The 23,394-nt window shown below is 35.5% G+C and overlaps 1 protein-coding gene across 10 annotated transcripts in view; it reads left to right on the top strand.

Annotated features, from left to right (window-relative positions):
* LOC121880031 (tyrosine-protein phosphatase non-receptor type 11-like) overlaps positions 1-22,317 on the top strand; it is a 118,252-nt gene extending 95,935 nt beyond the window's left edge. For 9 of the 10 annotated variants that reach the window (XM_042387012.1, XM_042387021.1, XM_042387013.1 and 6 more), the window contains 2 exons: positions 621-969; positions 17,000-22,317. In XM_042387012.1, the coding sequence (XP_042242946.1) occupies positions 621-969; positions 17,000-17,216 (566 nt within the window). In that variant the 3' untranslated portion in view covers positions 17,217-22,317. Of the gene's footprint in view, positions 1-620; positions 970-4,449; positions 4,484-16,999 lie in introns of all 10 variants that reach the window. The other variant, XM_042387020.1, reaches the window with a different exon arrangement.
* Positions 22,318-23,394: the final 1,077 nt, after the last annotated feature.

Raw genomic sequence — 23,394 nt, 5'->3', positions numbered from 1 at the left:
ATATATATATATATATATATATACACACACATATATATATATATATATATACACAATTGGCTCTAACGCGATTTATGAATAGAGGAACGATATTTGTAAAATGCGAACGCTTGTTTGCTGTAACGCGAATTTTGCTTACTATTTCTCCAATTTTGTGGTATTAACTGTGAATATGGTAAAGAAGAATATCTCCAAGAAGCGTTCTGGTGATCGCATTCCCGGTGATGATCGTAAAAGAAAGAAGCTCGATGTTATCAACCTCAAAATCACCCTTCTCCCCCATCAAGTAAAGTGTTACATTTACTGTATGATTTCATTATTCGATATGAATTTAACATTTATTTAGACTGTGCTATCCTTTGTGTTAGGCTAACTACTAAATTTTTTTCAATTTCGAGTAATCTGCACCTAACCCTATTTTCTCCATAAGCCCTGTTATTTCTATTGTGGGAATTTCTATAACACGATGTTTTACAAGAACCCAACTATCGCATTATAGCTGAACTGACTGTATATGTATATATATATATAATTTTTCTGACATTTAATTATTAAATTTATACTGTAAATCAATTTTAATTGTTTCAAGATTACCTGTATATAGAGTATATTTTCTTCAGGTCTTGATTGTGAAATTGACATACAGCGCACAATCCAAATGGTTCGATCACAGCGTTCTGGAATGGTACAGACAGAAGCGCAATATAAGTTTGTTTACCTGGCTGTCGAGCACCATATAGAAACTGTTCAACAGCGTATATCAGCAGAGCAGAAGAGCTTGCAGCTGGGTCGTGAGTACACAAACATAAAGTATAGTAGTGAGGCTGCAGGAGGCATAGAGATGGGAAAATCTCTGTCACGATCAACCATCTCACTTCCCACAACACCGTCGACCACTCCACGTGATCCTAAACGACCTACTTCAACTGCAACGCTACCTAAAACACAATCAGAAAATCATCTACCAAGGTACAGTAGTTCTCTTTTAATAAATTTAATAGCTTAGAGAGGAAAAGAGGGTGGTCTAAGTAGCATTAAATTATGACTGTTGTAATATTATTTTTTTATTCTTCATTCCAAAATAATAATCGAAAGATATGATGATCTCATATAAACAGCAAAGAGTTAACAGTTAGAGTTTGAAATAAGATTAAAAATTTCATCTAACTATACAATTTCATGGTCATAAAGTGTGGAAATATAGATCATTACACCGTAGAGAATATACTGTATGGTGTAATGATCTCTATTTCTACACTGCGTGATATCAAGAGGCTGAATAAGAAAGTTTGGTCTATTAGAAAGAGACATGCATGATAATTTTAAGCCATTATTTCTATGTTGGTTTTTAATGCCTTTTATTTCAAGATTTTAACAGAAAATTCATCATATGTACTTTGTGAACAAACTTTTAGTGGTTTTATATACGGTCCAACTTACATACGAGTGCAGTACTTCCTTTTCAGTTATCTGATGTTACTGTCAGTTAGAATAATGAATGCAAATTGAGAATCCTCTATCCAAAACCCTCGAGGCCGAATGTATCGCGGATTCCATAATTAATTTTTATTTGTTTATTTTATATATTTTTTTATTTTTTTATTTTATTTTTTTTTCATATTAGGCCTGGACCCCTTTGGGTGAGTGGCAGGTCACTCAGAGGGGTCCAGACCAAAGTCTAGCTATCAAATGCATTTTTACTTTTTAAAGCATGTTAACTGCATATTGAGACATACAGCTTACAACAAAATGCTTAACCTAGTAAAATTAAATCATAGCCAATATACACTATGCAGTGCACCCTATACCAGGATATCAATGATAAAAATCTGTGCAACTCATTTATAACAGCAGTTACAGTAGCACACCAGTTGTTTACAAATACAGAATGACAGGATACTCTGTTTAATTAGATGTTAAATATGTCTAATGTTTCATTTCTTAGAAAAGCATTTAATAAGTTCTTAAAAGATTAATAAATAAATGTCAAAAGACAGTCAATCAGCTGATGGAAATGCACCAGTAGTTATCCTTGTTCTCACTAAATGCCAGGATGGGTGTGCACATCGTCTATAAAGCCTCAAAGGCCAGCAGGCCCAGCACTACGTCATGACTGAAACAACATGAGTTACCTTGCGTCTGAACAACTGTAGTTCAGGAAGCAGTTGTTCAGACTCAAAAAGAGTTAAAATTTGTTAAAGATTGTTTTGTAATGATGAAATTAGTGTTAAAGTGAGAAAATATATTGTGTTAAGAATTGTTTACTTACTTAGGGTTATCTCCGTCTGTATTTTCCCGGGCATGTCCTCTTTTTTGGTCCTTAAATCGCTGTCCAGGAGGAATTTTTAAATACCTTAAAACATCCTGGATTTTGCCTGTTATTTTCCCCAAAGGTTTTCGATCCCAAATTGACCATGATGTAAAATTAGGAATAAAATAGTCATTGATTCTTGGAAGAAAGACAATGTTATTCATTCAAGAGAAAATGGGTGTTGATCATTCAAGAGAAAATGGGTGTTGATCATGAAGGAGAGAGAGTTCATTATTGGTCCTAGACTTGTCTAGTTCACTGCACCGTTCAGGTTTCATCCTGAACCGATACGACTTTTCAAAGCTGCCTCCCCTGGCTTAGCCACTGCCCTAATTTCTGTGTCTTACCTGAGTCCATACTGTGTCCAATTGCATATCTTCAAAATTTCGTTGTTTGATATTTTATTATGTTATCCCTAAACACTATGCTAAAACAAAAGTGTAAATTCACTGCAGAATTATAGACAAATTTCAAGTGTTTTCGAAGTGGTAGAGAACAATGGAAAGCTGAGTACTTGGTATGTACTTTAGTCTATATGGCAAGTAAAGGCATAAATGTTTTACAAACTCATGTGGACTCAAACAAGCACAAGAAAGTAGGTACAGTAGTTCGAGGAAAGAACTCATCAGCAAAATTGACAGAATATTTTGTAAAACCAGGCAGCAAATCATAGGATGCTTTTACTGCTGCTTATACAGTATAACATTAATGCAATGTGAGTTAGTATATGTACTGTATATTGGTACAAATACCCCTGCCCCGCTCCTCTCGGTGGAGTGTTTACCATACAGTACTTTATTTTGTCCCTCATGTTATTTGTCTAACATACTGATACAGGTAGTACTGTAGCTTATACTCATCACATTTAGTGTAAGAACATTAAATATGGCTTTAATGATTCATTTCTTAGAGAAGCATTAAATATTTTTGATACTGTATGTCTGTTTCATAAAATATACTTCTAAAAGGTTAATAAATATATATCAAACAAAGACAGTCAATCATCTGATGGAAATGCACTGACAGTTTCCCCTGCCTTCAATACAGCAGATGACAGCATGAGCAGACACCTGTTAACAGATACATAGTACAGTATTTGAAATTACTGTACGGTATTTATATTTAGTATTTTATTGCCTTCCATAAATTATCAAAGGCATGAATACAAAATATGCGAATAAGCAGGGATTACTGTATTCTTTAATGCTGCTCAATATGTAAATCGCTATCACATATGATCAATATATAAGATCGTATGTAAACAGCATATGTATAGTATCTCATGTAAACAGCTAGTAAATGTCCAGATTTAACAGATGTGTATGTGTTTAAGATGTGCAGCATATTACCATTTATAAGTGCATTTTTATTACAGTACTTTTGTTCACCGAAAAAATTCCTGTATGAATGCATCTCCACTTTCTTTTCAATTGAAAATGAATGGTGCTTTCTTTTCTTTTCATTATCCGCAGGGGTATCTGCTGCTTTGTTTTTACATTTTCACAATAAAATAAGCAACCCAAAAGTACAAAATAACACAAATACCAGAATAAGGCGGGTATGTTTGCCAATAAATATTTTTGACAAGCAACCGAGTATCCCGGGCAAATCTTGATGGTCAGATACGTTCGGCTCAACTCGGGTCCGCTGGGTGACCAACATCACCTGTGCCTTCTAGAATTTTCTTCAGTTTTTGGAGTTTTTCCATTTTGGGAACTTAGGATAAAGGATTCTCAACTTGTAGTCCAATATGAATACAGTAATAGCAAATCTTACTACAGTACAGTATATAACATAAAAAAAAGGAATTATATGTATACCCTTGTACCACGAAACTGGTAATTGTGATAACTAAATCGTGACTGCTTAATTAAGAAATCTACCTCCCCCCTTTCTTTTTTATGGTCATTGTCATAATTTCAAAGCCTTTTCAACCATTGTTGTGTATCTCACATTGTTTCAGCTTAAATAATATTCTCTAATATCTGTTGCATAATTGCCTGATATTTGTTCTTGGTACAGTGTGAAAAAAATAGGAAATAATTTTCTGACAGAAACCATGTAATATATTAGGGCAAAAAACAAAAATATTATTTAATTTTATAATACAATTGTATATATTTTTGGCAAACCTCTAGTCGACGGAGACACTCAATCACCCCCAAGTCCAAGGTTGGAACAATCGCTTTCAGCCTGTCTTATGTCTTAGACTTAGTGAGCACTTCACCATAATTAATGGGGGTGTTGCATCCCAATTTGCATCTAGCTTTATTCATTAAATTTTTAAGCTTGCCTATTTCTAAGCCTCTACAATCAGTCCAAAAAAGGCCTCCATTTTTTTTATTGCTTTTTCACAGAATCTCAGCAGTCTGTTGTGAATGCTCATTCCTCTTCTGTCTCTCGGTATAATTTGTGTTGTTCAGTGGGATCAAGTTGCACATTGGGCAACATAACATTTTTAACACAGCATGTTTATTTTTTAAATAAAGATGTCATCAAAATTTTTTTAAAGTTTTCGTGGGCTGTGTTTAGTTGTCATGTCTTTCTTTTTCTCATAAAAACATACTTTCTTAAAATCCTATTTATTTGAATAACAGTATTACGTCCAAAATTAGTAACTGATTCAGCTGCATTTACATTTTTTTTTTTTTTTTGTATATTGGCCAATTTCTTGGTACTTCATGCATTGCATTACATTAAAGGCTATATTATTATATGAGGTTTTGGTGTATAATATTATATTAGCACTATTACCCAAATTTTGTAATGTTTTGCATGAAGTCTACAAAAATTACTCACTAATTTTGTGAAGCCATATATTTTATCTTAAAGTTATAAATAGCATAGATAAGTTAACTATTAATAAGAAAACAATGCTAAGATATGTTGAATGGTGAAAATTACAGAATATGTTGCTCAGCTGTGCAGTCAGATACTGTATAAATGATTTAATATTATTTTACCTTCCTTGTGATGTACTGTATAGTGGTTCTCTTTCTCTAATATATAATTCACTGAATATTTCCAGAATACCCCAATGGCCCTGTGTTGCGTATGATAATCATACTCATGTTGATCATAATATTTATTAGCTGGTTTCATTCTGCATTTTAAATAAATCATAATTCCATTCAAACTTCATTATTAATTTACTTGATTAAATTTATATTTTGCCCTATTTGTGATTCATTTAGCATGTGAATTAGGATATATTAAGATTATAAAAACCAAGAACATTTACTGGAAATTACATAATAGTGATAGGTGACTTTACCTCACTGCAAATATATTTAATTTATTCTCATTACGTCTCACTAATAACCTGGTATTGGCCATAGGTAACTTGGTGTTAGCACCCATCAAGTCTGTGGCTTGCAATTTAGACCAACCCTTGACATTGGCAGCTGTTTCTGATTTAATAATTAGTACTGTGCATCTTTCCTGTCATAAGCCTAGCCTACAGTGTAGGGTCTGGGAGGTGAAGGTTTACCTCTTCAGGCTGATAGGTAAACAAGTCTCAGTTCTACAAGAGTTTGTGCACACTGGCTTTTTCTTGTCCATCATATTACAATTTCCAACACTATGCCTTTCACCCATCAATCTTCCCATTTAAATATAGGTATTTTCTAGTTAGATCTGCTTCAGAACAGAGTTAAGTTGTGCTTTCTCAAAGGCTGGGTGATAATCATGAAAATCACAATAATCTATCCTCAAGTACAAAATAACAATTATCAGCAGTCATTTTATAATTTGATATAATCAGCAACATGGTGGGTAATAAAAGGGGGATACATTCCTAGAAAATATTATTGAACATATTTTTTTTTTATGTTACTTCATGGACTGTCTGGCAGAGTATATTGTTACTTCAGGGGACTGTCTGGCTGGAAATGCAATGAAATTTGGAAAATTCTGAGTGTAATTTATCACATAACTGTATACTGTTTTGTATGTTACTTGAGGGGGTCTGTACGGCTAGAAATGCTATAAAATTCAGAAAATAAAAAAAGTCCTGGGAAAAAAAATCCTGAGTGTTATTTTCACCCAGGAGTGCCAAACAATGAAGATAAATTTTTGTGTTCTTTGTGTTATTGTTTTTATGAAGGACCTCCACCCCTCCGCCACTTGTTACCCACACGTAAACAATCAGTCAAGCAATTTAATGAAAGACCTTCAACTATCCCACAATTCCCAGTAACTCTGATATTAATAAAATATTAGAAAAACAACAGCACTCATTGCCATCTTCTTGCATTTTCTTGTGCTCCCCAGATTGTCAGAGAGTTGTTACAATCATGCCACCTGACATCTTGGCTCCTTTTTCCTGCTATTGCTGCTTATTCAACTACACCAAATTTAATTACTTGGAACATGGTGAGATTATTGAAAAGACATTTAACTGAAGAACATCCATAGGAAAGGCGCAGAATCTCAGAGGATGAAGGAAAGTGGGAGGAGGACCAGGAGTCATTCATATACATAAACATATCTATATTTACAGTAAACACTTGCCAACTCAGACTAATTAGGGGAAAGGGCATTTCAAGCAAGCCAGAGTCCGATCTAGGTCCAAGATCCGAGGGCAGTTAAGTCTGAATAGGAGGAAGAGTCCAAGTCTGACTTAGATTTGAGAATCTAAGGGCAATAGTCGGAGATGGAAGGGAAAGTCTGAATCAAGTACCTTGAAAGGTTTCAATGCAGAGATATAATCTACAATCCACACCATCTCCACTACACAACCTGGGAAGCCACCCATACCACATACGTATGTACAGTCGCCTCCAGGTGTGATGTTACCCTCTACCGTGCCTCCCTTGCTCATGTGACACCTTTGCTTTACTTGTTTGGCTAGGGAACTGATTGATAGTGCTGTTGCTTAGTACTTGTTTTTGCCAGTATATGTATATTATTATTTGAAAAAATAATCTTCAATGGAAATAATTCATGTTTTGGATTTGGTATTACAGTATGATACTGTATTATGATGTCACTTAAAAAAGAAAAGACACCTTTCAAGAAAGACAAGGAAAGGTGGAGGCAGCAGGGGTGGGAGAAGTAGGGGGACAGGCAGGGGAAGGATGATGGGAAATGAAAAGGAGATGGGAATTGTGAAATAGAGAGAGAAATGAGAATAAACAGAAGGTGGTGGTAGGTATTATTTTTGGAAACAAATCTGGGTAACTTTCAGTCAGTTTGATAAAGATAATTAAATACCAGCATCAGTAAAGGTGTGCCAACAGTATCACATACCAAGTTTCAGGGAATTAGTATAGTTTAGCTACTGTACACGTAGTACACATCATGTAAGGTACAGGTAAATGAAAATAAATATTTATTTTGTATAAATTTGTTGTTTTTGTCTTCTGTATAAATTCATTGTTTTCTGTTTATTAATTATTTGAGTTATTTAGACATTATTTAATCATTATAGCAGCAGGATATAAAACTTGTTTGGGCACTTCAGGGTCTCAGGAACAGAACCTAATTTTTCCTATAAGTTATTACGGTAATATCGATACTAGGAAATAACTCTTATCAATCAGTTTCTCAGCCATACGAGTAGTGCATCATTGCTTCATGAACATGGGAGTAACATCACACTTGAAGGCCACTGTACATATGTCAGGACTGAAGAACCTTCCAGTTGTCCAAGTGGGCAGCCGCGGTCACACATCCATTTCAGATATTGTCCGAGATGAATGGAAAGTGTCCGAGGTCGACCACTTATCCAAGAATTGCCGGGGTCCAAGATGAAAGGGTCCAGGCTGGCGAGGGTTTACTGTATTCATGTAGTTAAACGGAAAAAGACACCTAAAGTACTTGAAAATTATAATTTTTCTAAAAAACAAGCTAAAATTTTGGATGGGAATGTACGAATCCTATGTCAGCCTGTATCTTAAAACTAATACCCTGTACACTATTTTTTACATTCAAAATTCAAGATATTAGCCATTTATTCACCAGTTCCACAAAGCAAAGCACCATTGAAATGCTATGAATATTCTCGGGCAATTACAGGAAAAAAAAATTGGGGTTAATAATTAATTTTGGCATAATATTTTATTGAAAACTTGCTTGAAATTTTAGACTTTAAACAAAAAGTCACTCTTGAAAATGGTGAGACAAGAAGTAAAAAGATTCCTGTAGCTGTGAAGTCCAATAATTGTAGTAAAGGATGGTGAATATGAATATGCAGTGGGGGCTTTCAGGAACTGTTTTTCCCTGTTTGGACATTAATTCTTCCCATTTCTTTCACAGAAAATCTTTTGGTGAGACTTTCAATTGAACTCCAGATGTTTGGTTAGGGTTAGAGAGGAAGGATGATAGTTTTCTGTTCAAGGTTGAACTAATTGAAGAATATAAAGTACAGTACAGTACTTACAGCTTAGCATAATACTGATATTGCATGTTTCTTGGAAGTTTCCTTCCATGATTTTCATGGTAGACAATATGCATTATTTTTGATGCACTATCAAGCTAATTTTCATTTAGTATAGCAGGACTTTATATCAGCATCTTTGGTAATGGAGTTCCTGAATTTGAATTTTTGTCTGGATAAAACTTTCCTTAAAACTAGTTCTCAGGTTTTTAGAACCAATTTGGAGTAGCTTCCATGAATTTTTTTTGTTTAGTTAGCCCTGGTTAAATGTAGACAAATTTTAAAGATTCTTGCTCTGAGAAGGGAAAAGGGGGTTTTTGTCTGTTAAATCTTCTTATAACTGGAAAAGTCTTTGGCAGTCTAGAATTGTAATAAAAAAATGGGACTACTGTATTAATTTTAGGCCAAAATACATTGACTCTGAACATAATTTGGATGATGAATTTCACCATTCACTATGAAAAGGTTAACCCCTTCACTAATGGATGCCAATTTTATTATTTTATTTTGCTTACGCCAGACAATTTTATTCATCACAGAGAGACCCCCATACACAAGTGGTTAAAGGGATTAGTATCACAAGGCAATCTCAGGAAGAAAGCACTTCTTTTTGGTCATTGGTCTAAATGTGGAGTCTCCTTAGTTTACAATTCCCAAATAAGTTAAGATCACTTATACTTACTCATCCAGGCTACACACTGGGAGTTTATTATTTTAGGTTTCACACTACAATATAGTTAACATTCCTGAGATGAATGTCCCTATGAATAATTAATAAAGGGAGTTACTGGCCTTGTGTAAGAACCTCTCTTAAGCACTGGCTGGCCAGATGAGGAGATAGCACAGGAACATTATGTGGCATTGGGGAATATTTATATTTGGGTAATAATTTCTTACTGAAGTTTATCCTTACCTGCCTTATGAGGAGATCATTACCAATAGAGTTCTATTTTTGTTACCTCCCTTCTTATATTGCTGGTTTTGGAAACATGAGGCTCCTTGGACCAATGCTAGACTGTAACTCACGGATTGGTCCTGTTAGGACAAGGGGCTCTGAAACCACCCTCCTTCCTTGGGTTTTATCATGAGGCTCTGCTAGATTGAGATCTTGAGTTGGAAATTCAAGTATGACTAACGATGGACAAAGAAGCATTGGCATACATCCACAAGAAGCTTTAGTACCAAGACTTACTTCACTCTCAGCCATAAGTGGTAAACCCCTACCTTTGAGACCTTTCTCTTAGGGTTAGTGTTGTGACAGAAGAGTTAAACTGTTTGTTTAGATTGGTGTCAGTAATTTGTTAAGGATTAAGTGGGACTTCAATCCATAAACTTGATGGAAAACCCAATTTTTCCTGTCCCACCTTAGGTGTAAAATGAGATTTCTAGGATCAATCCTTTATATGTTACTGTGCAACTCATGTATTTTGTTCCTGTTTGTTAGTTGTTGTTATGCATTACCTGTTTTAGTCCTTCTTTGTTATGTAAATAGCATCCAGAATGATATGTGAACTCAAGAAATCAACTGTATTATATTTAAAAATTTCTAATGTTCAGTAAGTGCAATGGAAGTTATACAGCAGCAGCGCCTTGAGAGGTGTCATGTCCAATACAACCATCTTCTCATGTGCTCAGCATTATATGGAATAATTTTAATTATGTGTAATATATTTATGGTACTGTACCAATATATATTTTTATATATTTGAATGGCCAGAGGTCATATGCAAGGAGTGAATATAATACTGATGCTATAATACTGTACATTGTTTCATTTAAACAGCTAAGGTGTTTAAGTGCAGAAATAGGTTAGTACGGTATTACAAATGCTCCTCTATCTACAAACAAGTTACTTCACTGAGGCTTCTTCATTAGTTCCACTTTACTCTTGTATAAACCAGACATATTGTAAAAAACAAAAACAATAAAAGATGTAGAATACACCTATACCCCAATAATAAATACAACACAATACATTATATCTTACCCAGCCTTTAACAGTATTTTAATAGCTTATACTGTACTAATTTTGAACAGTCATTTGGACATATGGACAGGTTTGTTTGTATCTCTGAACGTTCCTAAGTTGAATGTTCAAAGGTAGAGAACTAACTATATGTACTCTAATCATCAGTGCTTAAAAATTAGGAGAGTTACATCTCTGATAGGCTGAGCAGATTATGTGGAACATTTATTTATCCCGAGCAAGTGACTTTTGAAATTTACTCACCCTGAATTTTTGTTTTTAGCATTTACCATTGCCACATGAAGAAATCTAAAATGCTCGGCATGTTTTTTCACTCTGCGGTTTGGAATTACAGGTACAGGCGTGGTGTGAGCATCTCCCGTGCATTAATTTTCATGTGCGTGCTCCATGTGAACGGTCCCATTGAATTTCATTAATTTTTAATTTTAGTGGAACTTTACGCAGAGAAAAAAAAAACACTTTCGTGTGTGTGGGCCTTACAGCAGAACACTAGAGTTGTGGTTTGAAATATTATTGGAGTGTACCATAATTTTTCTTTGTAAATAAGCAGGGTATGCTTTGTGAATATCAAATAGAGATGTTAAAATGTCAATTGTGGATATGTGGGGTTGTGAGGTATTTCTGTATATACTGTACAGTCAGTTCTGCTACAACGCGATAGTTTTGTTCTTGTAAAACCTCGCGTTGTAGAAATTCGTGCAATAGAAATAACAGGGCTGATGGAGAAAATAGGGTTAGGTGCAGATTACAGTATAGTCTGCATTTACGTGGTCAATTGAACCCGTGGAGGTCCGCGTAAACGAAATACAGGTTGTACCTCTCTAGTCTGGCAACCTCGGGACCTGACCGGTGCCGGACCATGGAAATTCACCCTTTTCCTGGATAGATAGTGACTTGTGCTTATGCTTGGAAGCACTAGCACCACTTTCTCTGCATCATGGTCTCTTTGAAGACATATTGAAGGGTTAAATGTCGTATAGTAGCTTCTCAAATTTCACGAGTTTTTAATTCTTAACGTATTTTATTGGAACACACAAAAAAATAAATAAATAAAAATTTTGACGGCGGAAACTTGAATTTCGACGGGTTTGAACGGCCCGCCAACGTGCAGACGACGTGCATAATCGTGTAAACAGCGTCATTTCTCTTATGTACAAAAGATTCATTATTGTTTATTACTGAATGTCCTTTTTATTGAATTAATGTTTGTGTGCAAAATGAGCAATACAATTCATTAATAATACGTAGAATATTAAAACACGAGGAAATGAGACAGCATTGTTTTCGTTGATTACAAAACCAGTGACTGACTGGTTCTACATATAAAACTGAAGAAAATAAGACCTTGCTTGTAGCTGTAGTAAAATTAATATGGTTGTTTTAAGTAATGTTATTTAATGTTAATAAATGGAACAATACAAATAGCTAACGATAATGGTAAAGAAAAAAGAGAGATCGCGTATGTAAGTGCGCATGCGCACACATGAAAACATATCGTCATTACTTTACATAAGAATATGAAAGCAACACTTATTTATTGTTCATATATATTTTAATTAATGTTTCTGAATTTGTTTTATTGAATTAATGTATGTGTGTGCAAAATTAACAATGCAATTTATTAATAATACGTGGAATATTAGAGGAGACGAGACGGCTGCCGGCATTGTTTATGTTAAAGCTTACGAAACCAGTGACTGATTGGTTCTACATATAAAACTGAAGAAAATAAGACCCTGATTTTAGCTGTAGTAAAATTAATGTAAAAAAATTAATATGGTTGTTTGAAGTACCTGTAATGTTATTTAATGTTAATAAATGGAAGAATATAAGTAGCTAACCATTAATGGTAAAAAAAAGTGAGACTGCGCGTATGTAAGTGCGCACATGTGAAAACATATTGTCATTACTCTACATAAGAATATGAAAGCAACACTTATTTACTGCTCATATATGTTGAAGGGTTAAATGTTGTACTCTGTATAGACAAGCAGAGAGAGAGAGAGAGAGCAGCCGAACTGCCGGATGTAAACAAACCTTAATTTCCCACTGCTTTGTTTTTTTTGTTTTTTTTTTAACGGAATTAGCCCACCCGGGCATAGGTCGCTGACCCACATTGGGGCCTGAGGGACAAAAATTTAATACTCCTGTAATAATAATAATAATAATAATAATAATTCAGATAAGTAAAAAAAAAAAAAAAAAAAAAGCTGCCTATTGGACAAACTAAAATCGTTCCGGACCACGGGAGTTTCCGGACCACAGAATGCCAGACTAGAGAGGTACAACCTGTAACAGGACATCTGGGATTAATTGAAATAGAGACTGGGCCGACCCCCAAACTCCACTTTTTCCAACACAATACGTACCTTCTAGTAAAAATAACATCTTAATTTTATGATGGTACGTACACACAATTAATAATTAAGAGAAATATCAATAATATTTGGTTTTTTAACACTTGCGTTAATAGAAAAGCTGGGTCGGCACACGTGAATGGCGGTCGGTTCCGAGGCAGAGGGCAGATTAGTTGCCCTCCGGTGAATCACTTTCACTACTCGCAGAGGTTTGCAGGGCCTCCCAGAAAAACCTCTCAAAGTCCATATCCTCACTGTCAATATCACTATCACTGACTTGGGCTGGCTGTGGTTGTGGTGGGTTGCGGGCGAGGAGGTCCTCAATACTACGTTGACGACTAGCATTGATGTTGTCGAGATAGATCTGGATATACGGCTCCATAAATTTCATCAGATGGTTATTAGACACTTCATACCGCTGCTTGTCTGGGTCGTTGTCAAGGATGAGCTTAATTTTCTCCCCCAACTCGATTATTTCCTTCACATTATCATGGCTTGGTCCAGGTAATTCAAGGTTTTTCTCGGGTGGTGGGGGTCCCGCGGAAGCCATTGTGAAGGGAATAGCGGGCACAAGAGAGAACTGCATACACGGACTGAGAAAAATGAGACAGGTCCGGCTAGGTCAGCGACTTCTACTCTCTGGTGGCAGGGCACGTCATGTTACATTAGACCAATCACAGCTAGCGGCAGAGGGAATGGGTGGATAGTAAGGATGCGTGGCCCAATCACAGTCCGATACGTCATATGACATCAGCGATAACGTAAGAGCGGCCTAATGCGCACCGCTCACCGAGCCACTTCCGGCGTATGGTCAAGAATGAACCGCGTGGGTAAAAAATGGCGCGGCTGTCTGGACCTCTCCAGCCGCTCGCCGCGTAAATGATAAAATTTACCGCGTAATTAAAGCATTTCATTCTGGCAAGACACCACGTAAATGACCAAACGCGTAAACAAAAAACGCGTAAATCCAGACTACTGTACTCGAAATCGAAAAAACTTTAGTAGTTAGCCTAGCACAAAGGATAGCATAGTCTAAATAAATGTTACATTCATATCTAATAATGAAATCATACAGTAAATGTTACACTTTACCTTGAAAAAATATGAATATAACTTGATGGGGGAGAAGGTTGATGTTGAGGTTGAGGAGTCATGCAGACAGGAGTTGAGAGTTGTCATCGTCATCATCAGTATCATCATCAGGTGCAGTTTTGGTTGCATGGTTGGGACGAAAAAAACGTCTAATTCCAGAAGTGGATGGCTGTGGTTCAGTGTCTTCAGACTGCTTCTTTGGGGTTGACTTAAAAAAAGACTTCTAATGTTTGCTGCTTTGCCGTCTTTCTTCTTTCACAAAGAAGCCGTTCATAAGGTGCCAAAAAAGATTTAACACCACGACCTGCAATCCTACTCCGTTCTGCATTGTAGTCATTTATTCTTCCAAGAGCTGCAACTGCTTATCAACTTCCCTCAGGATAGAAAAGAAAAGAAAAGTGGGAAGCTCTCGTGGTTTTGCATCCTGGACTTCATCATCTTCGGCATCTTCAATTTCCCCAGCAGCAACAAGTTGTTGTAGATCAGCTGTAGAGAGGTCTTCACAGTGGGACTCGAGCAGTTCCTCAACATCAGCACTTTCCACTTCAGCAAAGCCAACTTGCTTTGCAAGAAAAACACAATTTTCTTTTATTTTTGGGAGCTCCTCTGATGCATCAAAGCCTTTAAAATCATGAATGAAATCTGGGAGAAGCTTCTGCCAAACTCCATTCAAGCAGTCCTTACTTACATCACCCCAGGCCTCCACAATGATGTCAATTGCATGCTTGATGTTGAAACTTTTCCAAAACTGAAGAACACTGACCTTATCATCTCCTTCCTCAGGAGCTGCAATATGTTTCTTAAATGTATGCCTCAAATAATAGGCTTTGAAGGCTGTTATTACTCCTTGGTCCATAGGTTGAAGGAGAGATGTTGATATTGTCAGAAAGCTCAGCAATGGTGGGAGGGTGGCTTGGCGCATTATCTAAAATGAGGAGAATCTTAAAATTGATATTATTCTTCTTTCAATAACCCCGCGCCAAGCGACAGTACACTTAAAACGTTCAAGTGGAATCGCGTTACAGCCAACACACGTTCGCGTTTTACAAATATCGTTCTTCTATTCATCAATCGCGTTATAGCCAATTCGCGTTGACAAAACACGCGTTGTAGCAGAAATGACTGTATATTTATATACTGTGCACACACATACACACAGGTATGGGGTCATTTATCTGGCATCCCTCTACAGTATCCACAACACTCCAAATACTGGCTATGTTGTAGATTAAAAATTTAAAATGACTGCCAAAAGTAATTCCCGGTCCGATTGCGAATATTTTTCAGCACTCCCCACCTGTGAGCCATATGTTATGTTATGGTTATTTTTCAACTTGTAATTTTCGATGAATATATATATATACAGTAATTTTCTTCAGTTTCTTTGCTTAGTTACATACACACACACAGTCTTACATACAGAAGTGAAAAAAATTATCATAAGGCATAAAGTATTTTTTTTTCCCATTGCATTACATGCACACACGATCCTACATACAGAAAGTGCAAATAGAAATAAAAGAAATAATTACCATAAAATATAAAGTTTTATGTATCTACGGGTTTACGTCCGGGAAGGTGTGTGGTGAGTCTGAGAATGGTCCGTGATGGAGCACCATTGCTAGGGATGCCGTTACATTGCTAAGGCAAATGAAATGCATTTTGTATACTAATTTGTATCATATTTGCTCTTTTTATGATTTCATTACTACAGGTATCTCTCAAGATACAAAACTTCGCTTACAGTACAGTACTGTATATGAATTTCCTAAATTGACAAAACTATTTTGTGTTATGAAAGCTTTTCCCTCTTCTGCGAATTTGGATCCCAAAAAAAATTCAAATTACACACACATAAAGAAAATAAATATTTCTTCATGCACCAGCAAAAGTTAACAGGATGACCTGGGAAGAGTTATGATTATTTTTCAACTCGTAGTTTTAGATAAATAAACTCAACTTTCTTCACTTTTTTTGCTCTATTTCATGCACACACAATCCAATGAACATAATGTGCAAAAAGGGTAAAAGAAATAAGTATCATAAGGTCAAAACTTAAAGAGAATAAACATTTGTTTGTTTGTATGTGAGAGCGGGGTAGGGAGCGTTGCAGATCAGCAGAGGTGGCCAGACTGGTTGCTATGGCAATCCTTGAGGGCAGCCAGCGGCAATGCAAATGGCGCCACTAACGGCTGTGTTAAACTTTGATTCAGCGTTTCCTCAATGGTTTTAGCTGCATATTTTCATCAAGATAGTATTTATTAATGTTTTTAATGTATTGGGTAGTAAATTACAGTATTGCAGTTGTGTACTATTATCATTAGTTAGTTAGGTTTTTATTCGTTTGTGTACCGAGTTCGTGTTGAGGGGGGTATTTTTGTCATTCGGGAACTGATCCCGATTTTTCCCCTAAGTTTTTCTATTCGAGATCCGAAAGTTCACCTAATGAATGTTTTTTAAACCTAACCCATTCGTATCTCAAGGGATACCTGTACTGTACTATTTAAATGCTTTTGTTATTGCTGTTTATTTGCCTACAATTTTATGTTTTAATGTTACAATGTACAGTTGAAGCCAGTACGTACAGTCTTCACAGCCAGTTACTCAAATTTTTTTACATTTTAGGCCTTACGCTCCAAATTCCAGAAGAACCCCCTATCAGGCAGGCCCCAGGTCCCAAGCTTGCCCGATAAATGGTCCCATACCTGTACTGTATTATACTGTACAAGTATATCCCTTCAGACAGAATTTTTTTTTCTGGCTACACCTTTTTTAAATTATTGTATGGGTATTATTTAAGAAAATGAATTGACTTGATTTTATTGTTTTTTCTGATTTATAGTACAGTAAAGTCTTTATTTTGTGTTTCATAGGCCTCCTGATGAAGTTCTGAAGCAGATCTATGAAAATGTTCCTCCGGCTGTGAAAGAGAAGAAGACAAAATCTGCCACGATGTCCCCAACGACACCTACATCCCCCACCTTTCCTACACCTCCCATTAGTTTTCCTACTGCTCCAGTTGGTGCCAGTGCAGCTTTCTCTTCTCCTGCTGCTGCACCACGCCCCTCTATGCCACCACGGGCCACCTGACAAAAAAGTTCAGAGTAGAAAGAGTTTCTCATGAGCTATGTTTCTGGTTTCTGTTTGGGTCAGTTCTGTTAAATTCCTAACTTTTAAAAGTGTTAGAGAAACCTTAAATGGACAAAATAAATATCTCTCCATGTACTAGTTATTTACTGAAATTTGCAGGACCTTTCTGCTCTGAACAAGTGGACTGTCTCTGAGTTGCTGATAAATTTTTGTACAAATATTGACAGGCTGGGCCTACTGATAACGAGTTTAACAGAAGACGAAGCTGTAATTTTTATTGAAATGAAGATGAGCTCTAAAATCAGATAAAAATCATTTGCTACTATTGTCTCGTCTGAATCTGCTGCAGATTGCATTGCTAGTCAACTGCATTTTTGGTTATTAGTTACTAGAACTACGATGTCCGACACAAAAATAACGAGACTGACCCTATAACTCGGGAACCAAGAGTGGTAGGGGAGGGACAAACAGACGGTTATTGAACATGCTTTAACCTGTCACAGTGTGACAAGGCTCAACTCGATAGCTTCACTCAGTACAAGTGGACACATGTTGAAGTATAGAAGTGTTCTTATGCTCCGTCGGAAAATGTCGGACTGCAAAACTGAGCAACGAGTTAACATCAAGTTTCTCGTTAAACTTAAGAAATCCTTGATGGAAGCTTTTCAATTATTGACTGAGGCTTATGGTGAAGATTGCATGTCTCGTGCTCGCGGTTTTGAATGGCACAAACGATTTTCGGAAGATGATAACCGCCCAGGCTTTCCACTCACAGCACTTACCGATGACAACACTGAAAAAGTGTGAGATGTGATTAGGTTGGGTGTTCAAGCAATAGCCGAGAAAGTTAATTTAGACAAAGAAAGTGTTCGACACATTCTAACGGAAGAATTGCACATGACAAAGGTTTGTGCAAAAATGGTTCCAAAATTGCTGTCAGATGAACAACGCGCCAGCCCACAACCCTGTGTCTGTGAAGCAGTTTTTAGCCAATAAAAACATCACTGCTTGAGCATCCACCCTATTTGCCAGACCTGGCTCCCTGCGACTTCTACCTCTTCCCAAAGATCAAGTCAGTGCTCAAAGGAACCAATTTTTTGTCGGTAGAAGAGGTGAAAGCAAAAACGACGGAGCTCCTCAACAGCCTTACAGAACTTGATCTGCGGAATTTCTTTGAACTGTGGCAGCATCGTATGCAGCTGTGTTTCAACAAAGAAGGTAATTACTTTGAAGGCAATCACAGTTGATTTTCTTAATTTGGTAAATAAAAAGTTACAGCATCAGTCTCGTTTTTTGTGTCGAACCTCGTGTAAAGCCTCTACAGTTTTCAAATGAGATTTACAAAAATTAATTCCTCTTGTCTTGCTCTGAGAGAGCACTTGAATGCATTGGTGTTGGGAATGTCATTGCTGAAGCTTAGAGGGCTATAAATTCCTGATAAGATTATATTTGTGTATCAGAACATGTAAATATATAAGTGGTTCTGAAGCTGTACCTGATGTGACCACACAGAGAATAAAGCACTCCAGTCCAATTATAAAAATCACCAATGCATCTCAATGCAATTTTTTCCTAAGAATTTCAACATTTAATATTGTTTATACATTCCAAAGTGAGATAGTGTTCTGTTTTTCAACTGTATCTAGTGAGGTGAAATATTTTCCAATTCTATTTTGATGATTCACTCAATTTTCATTTTTGCTTCATGACAGCTAATTAAATACTGTATTTTTCCTTATTTCTAGAATGTGAATAATGTTTATAGACAATATACAGTAATGAGACAGGAGAGTGATCCTTATTGGTTATAGTTGAAAAAGGGAATCTTATACTGTAATAAGCATTTCTTTCTCGTCATCCTCAAGTGAGCAATTTGTCCATATTCATAATTTTTTCTCAGATGTCTTCTTTACAGGCCTGCATATACATCGTGGTGTTTCCCTTACTGGTTTAAAGTTAAAAAATCTTCATGAGGGCCATTTTTTTTCCTTTAGATGGCACTACTTTTGATATGACTATCCAGTAGTTTTGATGAGTGATCCATTAAGAAAATTTGTACTGTATTATAAATTACTGTCCATGAATTACATAAACATTTTTTTAAATGTAATTGGTTCTTTAATTTGAGGTCTATTAACTATGTACTCTGCTTTTGAAAGTAAAAGAAAACATTTACACTTCTGCAATGCTGGCTGTTATATAATGATATTGTGATGCTTCAAGATAGATTGCCTCAACAGGTTTTCATGGTACTGTACAGTAATATATATATACTGTACATGTTCTGTGGCATTGCCTGACCTCTACTCTGAAACAAATAAGCAGACACTTATCATGTAACTGGTAATTTAGTAGTCAGCAAATTCAAAATCAGTACTGCTCAAATATCATTAGCCTCTCAAATGTTGTGGAAAAATAGTAGGTAGTGGTTCCAATTCAGAAGATAATTTTCAATCCGATTAATGTATTTTCATATATGCAGAAGTGCTAATTCTGCTTGAACATTGGTTGAAGTTTATTTTTATCTTCCTCAAGAATCCTTTGATATTTAACTCAACAATTTTTTGAGAATGTACAACATGGTATGTGTCATTCTCATTGATACTTTTGTGTTGAATAATATTTTGGATAAGCTTGCTAAATAAACCTGTGTAAGATGCAGTTCTGGTTGTTGAAGATATCAGAAACTTTTCTTTCCAACAAGTCCTAAAGTTTGCATTTATATTTAATTATGGTTTATCAGTTGCCTGAATTTTTAGGATGATAAAGCAAGCACATCAAAAGCACATATTTTATATTATCTAAAGAAAGTCTGCAATACTGATCCTCAAAGGATGACTCATTATTTAAGAGAAGAAATTCATTCCCCTCTTAAAAGTTACCTTGCACACTATGATTACATTTATACTATCATTAGCTTTCCAAAATATGGTTCTCTGTTGCCAAAGGGGTATGAATCTGTTTGGTGTAGTAATTCCAAGTGAATATGCACTTCAATGACTTATTTTATGTTTCATTGCATTTTCTAAAGCCAAGTATCATTAAAGGTGATTTCAGCATACTGTATTATATGCTGCATGGCTTTGGAAGTGCAGCTGTGCACAAAAAGTCTTCTGGTTGTTATGTGTGTGCCAAATAATGCATCTTCTGTACTGTTGTGCTACTGTGCTTACATGTATCGTGCTCTCTGATGACTGCAAGTCCACACATTAGAGGAATTACAACTTTGGTGTTTATCTTCAGTGTTCAAAGACATGCCATTCATTTGGATGAAATCCTTCACATTCTTATTTATTAATTGCAATATTACACTCTTCTTGACATGCCTATAATTAGGCTGTTCCTGTGCTTGTCTTACCTTACCATGTTGCTCATCACATCTTGTGGTTGAATGTTATGCTTGGGGAAAAATTATTAAAATTGTTGTATACATTAAATCTCATACATGGACAGTTAATTGTATTGTGAGCAGCTGGACTAGTTGTACTTCGATGTATAGCAGTAACCATATGCTATCTCTGATTTCAAAGAAAATATGGATTAAGGATATCAACTTATAAAGAAATGATGTAGTGTTATGAGTGTTGTGTGAAGTATAAACATGTTTTCTAGTAAATGGACAATGACTAGCCAACATTTATATGGTGGTAAGCCCAGTTATCATCATAGTCATAAATAATGCTGCTACAAATATTTGATTCCAATTCTTAAGTGATATAAAATGATTACTCTATTTTCCGTAATATTTTTTGAATCCCAATATGTTTTCAGCTTAATATATTTACAGGGATTTCTATGTCCATGTACAGTATATCCTATTTAAGGTATTCATGCTTTTTTTTTTTTTTTTTTTCCTTCAGATGTAATGCATTATAGGATGTTACCAAGCTCAAAACAGTGTGAACAACTTGATATACCTAGTTGAAATTTTTGGGTAATGCTTTTATATTTTATTATAGCAAAATAGATTTGTAATTGGTATGCTTTTTGGATGCCATGGTTTTAAAGTTGAAAATCAGCAATTCATTTGTGACATCATCTTCCATTAATCATATGTTAAAATGTAATCTATAGTTAATATTTATTTTTCTGCCTTTGTTATTGTGAATTACAGGGGAGCATCGACTATCCATGATAAACAGTTAAAAACCTTGTCTGGTGGCTGTAACTATAGACTGGAAATGTAATTTTACCACTCCCATCATTTTTGTTGATATGATTGTTCAGCAAAATAGAAAGCTATTTAAGAGAGAAAATATAATCAAAATAGAAAACCATTTAGGAAGATATAAAAGCAGTTATCTTTAGTTATTTTGATTATCACTTAATTTTGTCTTAGATTCCAGCAATATAAACATTTGTAAATAGAGGTTTCATTTTAACTGTACATAGTTGTTTGACTCAGATCATGAATTCCTTGTACTTTGTTCATGCCACCCTTGGAGCCATCAAGAGGGGTTCACTCATATCTGTTATAATCAATTTAGCATTGCTGTATCCCTGTTCTCCTGTTGTTATCAGTTTTTTAGATGTGAGATACATTCAATTGCTGTTTAATATGATAATAATGGATAGTCGATGCTGTGCTGTACACTAATTTGAAGAATTTTTTAGTTTCTTTGTATTTGGAATAGCACCAGGAAGTCAGTTACTAGATAAATTAAAAGTTCTCTGTTTGTGTCGAATTAAGAGATGCACCAAGACTTTAATAAGAAAGACAATGCTTTTAATGATTTTTACAAGAAGAAATGCCATAACTTTTAGCATATAACTTGCTGAATTAATGGTTTCAGTGTGCATTGAAAGTTGTTTGAGGGATCAACCAGTGTGTCCAAGATTATTCAAAGGTTTCCCAGCACAGGAGAGAGAGTATCAGGGATAAAGTGTTAGATGTCTAAGAGATGACTACCTGATGTATTTAGTTTTCATTCCTTTGTTTTATCAAGCCCTCTTTCTGTGTCGTCATATATTGTCTTTACATTTCATTGTAGCAGTATCCCTCGACATGCAACATAAGTATGTTCTGTGGATGTTATTGCTTTGTGCTCTATACAAATTCCCTGTTGACTGTTCTGAAATATACAGATTTTATTGTAATTTATTGGTCTGTTTCTTTTATATATTCCTTATATGTATTATCTGACACATGATTTGTAAAAGGTAAACAGTGAACTAAAAGATAATCTGGTGAAGTTGTCTTGAAGAAGTTAATACCTTTGTAGTGGCATACAGCTATGTTAGTTTGCAAAATATAGTGATGATGATGATTTAGAATTTTCATAAGTTTAATATCTATTTTCCTCATGTGAAAATTTATTTGAACATTCTAACTGCTTTCTGACTCACAAAAACAAAATACCTGTACCATTTGATGTGTGTGATTTTATGATACAAGATATTATGTATGGAAAATTTTGTGATGAACGTGTATAGTTCAAATAATTTTTATTAGATACTGTATTGTGGCAGCAAACAGACTGCTTACTTGTTTCAGCCCAGGCTTACAGTATATTTTAATTATATTTGGATGGCTGAAATATAAGAGAAAGAACATCAGGGAATAGTGCCTGTACTGTACTACAATATACAGTATTTCCTCATTAACCTTGGGAGGGTTGGCAAGACTAAAAGCTTATGGGAAATGGGGGGTTGGGTTCCATGGCCGCGGATAACACTCGTCAAAGCCTTCGTTGCCTGTTCCTTCACTAAACAATACCTGTATTGTGCATTTACAGGTACAGTGGCCCCTCGGTTAATGAGCACAATTCATTCCAGAAGGTTACTCGTTAACCGAAACCATTTTTTCAATGGGTTTTGGGTAATTGGTTCCAACTCACCGAAAATTGCCTAAAGTCAACAAAAAAGGTAGTAAAGTACACTTACTTTGAGGTGTGTATGTAGAAGGCTCCTGGATGATGATGATGATGGGAATTAGAATGGGGGTGGAGGAGAAGGGAGAAGAGAAGGCATTGGGGTGGAAGAGAAGCCACCCCATGGCGCCATTTTACCCATAAAATTTTAGTTCACTTGGTGTAATTCAAGATCATTTTCTTTAAATCAACACTGCACTGCATTATATATTGTCAATATGTAAAATAAATTTCAAAATGACCAATAATTTGACTGGAAACAGAAAAAAAAGCGTTTATGTTGAAGAGAGTCTGAAGCAAAATGTTAC

The sequence above is a fragment of the Homarus americanus genome, unplaced genomic scaffold (assembly GCF_018991925.1).
Source record: "Homarus americanus isolate GMGI-L3 unplaced genomic scaffold, GMGI_Hamer_2.0 scaffold30108, whole genome shotgun sequence".
NCBI lineage: Eukaryota > Metazoa > Arthropoda > Malacostraca > Decapoda > Nephropidae > Homarus > Homarus americanus.
The sequence above is the reverse complement of the archived record's forward strand: the minus strand, read 5'-3'. Positions and strand labels throughout refer to the sequence as shown.